We start from the raw sequence: 6,327 nt of genomic DNA on the forward strand, positions 1-6,327 counted from the left end.
AATGTGAGTTATAAGCCAGAGTAGAACACTTTCTACTGAAATAAAACTTTTATTGGAGAGGCTGCTACTTGATACTAAGAGGGAAATGACATGGGCTAGTGAGGACTAAAGGCAATAGGAAATAACTAGTTGGACCTTTTTTTCCTTCGAATTAGATGAACCCGTCTCATTGTAAGGGCACTCCTTAGTTACCCCATTTTGAGCCTATATTTCGAATTCATCCTCCTTTGAAACCATGAGCCTCCATGCCATGTGAGTTAGGGGATAGAATGGAGCAGCTAACCATCTGGGGATAGAAGGGATAGGAAAGAAAGAGTTACAGCCAAGCGGGTAGAAAAAAAAAGAGAGAGAAAAAAAAGGAAAAGGGCAGGAATTTATAACCTGACCCATTAAATAAGAGAGAGAAATAGTTAAATAAAGGGCAGGAGGAAGTGGAACCTGATCAAAAAAAAAATATGTATGCATAGATGTTAGGTAGGCAGGAAAAGAATGTAACTTGACCCTGCAAAATATTTGGAATAACCTTAAGCTTGTGGGGAATATTGCCATAAGTTGAGCCAGTTTCAAACATGGAGATGTAAACTTTTGCTTAAGTGTTGCTTGTATGAGTCAGTCTTTGTTAATATCTGTTGAGTCTGTTTGGTTTCTAGGAGTCGGTCAGGGACCCATGCATGTTACTTTCCCTTTTCTTGTTGTTCTTTCTTACTTGAGGACAAGCATGGTTTAAGTGTGACCAGTTTGATATGGCTCGTTACAAGCATGGTTTTATAGGGGTTTATTACACTAACAGCGGCGATAATGTGCGAAAAAGTGGTGAATTTGAGTGTGCAGGGGCTAAAAAGTGCTGAAGCGGCAGAGTGCATGAACAACTTGATCAACTCAGAAAAGAAGCATGAAATGGCCAGAACCGAAGACAAGTTGATCAGTTGCGGACAAGCAATGGAGCCTGCTCAACCAGCAAGTTGATCAAGTAGAGTTCACCACATGAGATGATGAGTCATAGGAGAGAGAAAAGAAGATGCTATCTCAAGGGCATTAATGTCAAGACAGGATAAGCTTACTCTAGGGATTTGGGCCCAATATCATCCTATAAATAGTGGAGAGAACACACACAAAAGGGAGTTTTTTTTTGGGAGTTCGGCATCATCATTTTCAGTCACTTCACATTCCACACTTTTATTCGTAACATGGAGCAACGAAGCTAGGAGCCACCAGAGTCACCGTTCTACCTCAACTTTCCTCCCTTCTTCCTCATCAATGAAGAAGGGACTCAGATCTGCCAGGAAGTCTTCGTAGTGTGTGTTTTCCTTAACCCCTGATGGGTCAAAACAATTGTTATTCCATTTTTAGTTCATGTTTTTCCGAAGTCCAGTTGTTATTTATGTTTTTCTCTTAGTTGTTACTCTCCGTTGTTGATCGATTTTCAAATCATAGTTGGGAATTCTGTTTTGTTTTACTTATTAAAGATCGTTTATGAAATGGAGTTTTTAATGCAAGTTTTTTTGGATCTGGTGTTTTCTGATTTCGTTTCTCTTGTTTAGCTTTAGTTCTGTTTTGATTTGGAAGTTAGTTCTGCATAATTTAGTCGTTTATGATTAGATCTGATGTTTAGATGGAGTATGAGATGCATGTTGGTTTGGATTTGTTGATCTTTGCGTTAGATTTTGTTTGGATAATCGTTCGTTGTTCTGTTTTTGGTTTCTAATAGTTAGATCTAAGTCATAGTTCGTCAACTTGCATGAAATAAGGATAGATACTTTAGATCTGTTTTTCTTCCGTCCGAATTATATGGATCTGTGTTTTAATTTGTCTGTTTCCTACTTTCATGTCATCTGCTCTATTTGCATCTGCCGTAGGTGTTTTATTTAGTTCGTTAGAGAGCAGTCTTTGTCACCCTTTGTTGTTTACAGCTTTTTGGTAGTGCGTAATTTCTTTTTAGTGGTCCCAACTGCTTTACGTTATCATAATGTTTCCTACTTGAGATAAACCGTTTGTGACATGTTGTTTTCATCATGCTTAGCCTAGTTGATCAAGTTAATTCTATGATTTTAGTAGTCCAGTTCTTAGTCGTAGTTTAACCCACCTTAGTAAAGTGTGGCAGCAGCCAACCCCTAACATGTTTCGAACACAACTCGGCACACCTCTATCCATGTGGGATTCGACCCTTACTTCCCTTTACTAGTCTATAGTATTGTGGGTTAAGGTCTTGAAAGCCCTAAGTCTCACCGTTTGCATAACCAATGACCAGATAGTTGCCTGCTTGATCTATTCATCGTCTAACTTGATCAGTTGTGCGAACTCTGCATGTTTTTAATCTGTATTGCGAACTAGAGTCCTTAGTTCTTGAACTTTCAATAGGGTTATGGCTGAAAATTTTTAGCCCGATAAAATCAAAACCCGATTAGCCCGCACCCGATCAACCAGCAACATGTTAGGGCCAGACTCGAAACCCGATAAAATTTGTATTATTCTATTTTTTTTACTCTTAATTCGACACTTCATCAATTAGTTTTACAATATAGATAACTAATACAATAACTTTCAATTTTATATTAAATATATAAATTATATATTGATTTTTATTAATATAATAATTAATAAATAAATTAAAACTTTAAATCATTAAAAAAATATTTAAATTTCTAAAACATGTATTAAAATTTCATAAATTATCTCAAATATTAGTATTTGATCATGTTTACGTTGAGTTTAAGCATATATCTCAAATTTATTATAAATAAATATTTTACATTTTATGGATATAACTAATTTTCATAGTTATTTATTGGATTGATTGCATATTAATTCTATCGGTAGCTAACAAATTACCCTATAGGTTAGCCCGAAATCCTAGCTTTTAGGGTTTGGGTTGAACTTTTAGAACCCGAAAGAAATCACAACCCGGTTAGCCCACACACGATTGACCCGTAACCTGAGCAGAATTGGCCCGAAACCTGATGGCCGACCCGATTGACATCCCTAATACTCCCTCCATCCCCCAATTTGAGTCACTCTTTTCCATTTCGGGCCGTCCCCGAATAAGAGTCACTCTTCCCACTTACAATTTTTGGACATCAAAATTATCCCAGATGTTTAGCAAAATTTACAAAAACTGCCATTATGTACATTAAAAAAAAGGCAAATTAACCCATTAGGGTTTGATTCAACTCTCTCTCACTCTCGATTCACTCTATCTCCATCACTCTCTCTCATTCACTCTATGTCGTTAATCCTCTCCCCCTCCGCCTCACTCACTCTCCCCCTCCGCCTCCCTCCGAATATGGACAGTATCATCTCTGAAACCCCGATGGACTGGGTAGATTACAATGAAATCGGTAGGCGTTCCGTCCTTCAAGGTGTGACGATGGGGCTGAAGGGCCGACACCCCCCGACTGGTTCTTTTACGGCTCTGAAACCGAAGATCCATCCGACGCTCTCGACGGATCTGAAACTGAAGATCCGTCTGACGCTCTCAACGGATCTGAAACCGAAGCTCCGGTTAAGGGTTTCGACGGATCTGAAACTCAGCCTCCGTCCGAGGGCGTCTACGGTTCTGAAATTCTACCTCCGTTCCCATTAATCGACGGATCTGAAACTCAGGCTCCGTCGCAACCGTTTGACTGGTCGGAGACCAAGCCGCCTTCATGTCCTGTTAATTAGGGGGAAAGCGAAACCCCTTCAATTGGTTTGGATAAAATTGAGGAAGACATGGCCTCAGCAATGCAGCCGGCGGTTGAGCCAAAGAGAGAGTACTCCGACAATGAAAAATCAATGCTATTAATCATGTTTCCTTGCCTCAAGGATGTCCTCTAATTTGTGAGTATCTTTCTGATTCAAAGCCACCCCCTTTGTTAGGGTTTAGAGGCTTCTGATTTTAGAGAAATGTAATCCATGATTCTGATGTGCTCCATGTTTATGTGCATTGCTGGATGTTTATATGTTATTGCTCCATATTTATGTGATATTGAGGCAGTGGGAATTGACGATGAATGTGACTGTGAAATAAAGGCAGTGGGAATTGATGCAAAAAATGTTTATGTGAAATTAAGGTAGTGGGAATTGATGATGAATGTTTATCTGATACTGAGGCATTACTATGGCTGTTGTAAGTGTCCTCCGATGTCCCTGTGATGAAGCTTTTCTGAGGGAAAGCTCAGCCACCCATGTGTATGGTCTGGAGGCTATTGTAGGTGTAATGTGTTATCCCTATGCCCTGTGATAAAGCTTTTCTGAGTACTTAGCTCAGCCACCCCTCTGTATGGTTTGGAGGTTGAATTAAGTGTAATGTGTTGCCCATATGCCCTGTGATGAAGCTTTTCTGAGGGAAATGCAAAAAAAGCCACCCCCTATGAAGGGTTTGGAGGCTGATTTCAAGTGATAATACAACCTATAATCACTGATTACTGAATTACATGTACAGTGATGATGTTTACACAAAATGCAACCTATTTAGCTTAGTCAGCCACCCCCTATGAAGGGTTTGGAGGCTGATGCCATGTGATGAAATTTTTCTGATGGCAATAACAAAAAATGCAACCTATGCACAAAAAAAGAGTTTACATCTTAAACACAAACATATGTTGGTGCTTATACAGTAAACTCCATCCCCTAATATTATGTCTAGTACCTAAAGCATGGTTAAGAGGCCCTATGTCGTATGTGTCTCCAGTTTTCAGGCAGCTTTAGGTACTCCAAACTCTCTCTCACCAGACCCTCTTCAACTTGAAGTTGTAAAGGCAGTCCTCCTGTTCTGTGCAATCTGTCCTTGTTTAAATGAGGGATGTTGTAGTCATTCTTCCCATGCACTTGTAATATTGCTGTCAGACAGCTTTGTAATGTGATGAATACTCTATTGAGTTTTTGTGGTGAGAGTTATTCAAATGAGGTAAACACATTCCTCAGCAAGTCATCTACATTGGTGGCAATTTTGTCATCTTGAAGTGATTGTATTGCCCTAAAATACCCTAGGTCTAACACATTTGTGTCCGGGGAGTTGGGTGGTTGGCTAATTAGATGGAATTCAAAACCATCAGTACTAGCAAGTGACTTAAACTGATGATCAGCAGCTCTTAGGTGAGGTTTGGCATTATCTTGCTGGATGAAAATCTTCTTGCTTGCATTGGCTGGCCATTTGGCCTTGATTGTTGGTATAATCTGTGCATGAGATTTGTATGAGACTAAATGATGACATTAATAATGTCTGATAGCTTTAATAACAACAAAAATTGGCATACCTGGTTTAGGAGACAAGCTGTCATGACTTCCTTGTTAATGGATTGAATATGTTTTGTCTCAATTTTCCCTTTTGACCTGTTCTTTGAACTTCTTTGGGCTGGCACTTCCTCTGTGAACGGGAATAAGCCTATTTTACCATCAAATATGGTTTCCCCATCACTACCAATAAGTGGCCTACTGACAGCAGCCATGAACATCACTTTAGTGATGAATCTCTTGGACTTACAGGACCTGAAAGGCACATCCTCATCCGGCAAAAGGTAATATCGGTCTGATGTCTTTGTCATGTAGAACCATTTCTCATCAATATGAACTATGTTGTGCATTGAATGGTAAAGAAGTTTACCTTCACCTAATGTTGGCTGAATATGAGAAAGACACCATTTCATCCTTGCAATTTTGTTGACTTCAGTCAATGTAGGCTTGATAGCATTTGTATGCGGTTTTAACTGTCTACTCTTAATAAATCTACCAATTGTTGACTTGCTTACTTCCATCTTAGAAGCAACCTTCCTTATGGTTGATCTCTCAAGCATGGACAGGTTTCTAAACTTTTCTTCATCTAGCATAAGTTTATCCTTGTGTTGATAACCTGATGCTCTGCTCCTCATTATAACAGGTTCCCCTCTGTCCATTTGCTGCTTGCTGACCTTCCAAATTCTCAATGTTGTCCTTTTATGGATGTTGAATCTTTTGGCTGCCTCTGTAAATGAACCTCTTGGCAGCACTCCAGCCTTACTTCGCTGTAGAAGAAACTGCGCAATGAGGTTTTTTTCTTGGGCGGTCAAGGCTAATGAAACCCGCTGCCATCCACCCTGCCCTTGCTCCTGCTGCTCCTGATCATGGTCCAACTCTCTGACCACCTCATATTCCATTGCCCAGTGATGAAGATTTTCTGAGGGTTTTCAACAGTAAATAGATTTATGTTTTTGGTTTTGGTTGTTGGAAGTAGTAGGAGTAGAAATGAATGTATTTATAGCAGTTGGTGGACTTTGTACAAATTCCCTCCATGCAATGAAATTTGGTGCTTGGAATTCCCTCCTTTAATTTTTGGCTTTCACTTTTGAATTTGAGGTTTTTTACCGTCTGCTT

At 39.5% G+C, this 6,327-nt stretch overlaps 2 protein-coding genes across 2 annotated transcripts; both read right to left on the reverse strand.

Moving 5' to 3' along the window:
• Positions 1-4,750: 4,750 nt before the first annotated feature.
• LOC121755429 lies at positions 4,751-5,347 on the reverse strand. The gene is made up of 2 exons (XM_042150733.1): positions 5,235-5,347; positions 4,751-5,154 (listed from the first exon to the last, which is right to left on the reverse strand). The coding sequence occupies exons 1-2, from the start codon at positions 5,256-5,258 to the stop codon at positions 4,873-4,875; spliced, it is 306 nt and encodes a 101-aa protein (XP_042006667.1). The 5' UTR covers positions 5,259-5,347; the 3' UTR covers positions 4,751-4,872.
• On the reverse strand, positions 5,293-6,110 carry LOC121754572. The gene is made up of 2 exons (XM_042149909.1): positions 5,467-6,110; positions 5,293-5,362 (listed from the first exon to the last, which is right to left on the reverse strand). Exons 1-2 carry the CDS (start codon positions 6,108-6,110, stop codon positions 5,293-5,295), a joined length of 714 nt encoding a protein of 237 aa, XP_042005843.1.
• Between the last annotated feature and the right edge of the window lie 217 nt (positions 6,111-6,327).

This window comes from Salvia splendens, chromosome 11, assembly GCF_004379255.2.
Source record: "Salvia splendens isolate huo1 chromosome 11, SspV2, whole genome shotgun sequence".
In the NCBI taxonomy this organism is placed as follows: Eukaryota; Viridiplantae; Streptophyta; class Magnoliopsida; order Lamiales; family Lamiaceae; genus Salvia; species Salvia splendens.

Excerpts from the sequence above, each read along its gene's own strand:
- LOC121754572 (XM_042149909.1), bottom strand. The coding sequence starts at position 6,110 with ATGGAATATGAGGTGGTCAGAGAGTTGGACCATGATCAGGAGCAGCAG. Across the intron at positions 5,363-5,466 it reads GATGAGGATGTGCCTTTCAG|GCTTATTCCCGTTCACAGAG; the intron begins GTCCTGTAAGTC and ends ATGGTAAAATAG.
- LOC121755429 (XM_042150733.1), bottom strand. The coding sequence starts at position 5,258 with ATGACAGCTTGTCTCCTAAACCAG. Across the intron at positions 5,155-5,234 it reads CAGCTTGTCTCCTAAACCAG|ATTATACCAACAATCAAGGC; the intron begins GTATGCCAATTT and ends TCTCATGCACAG.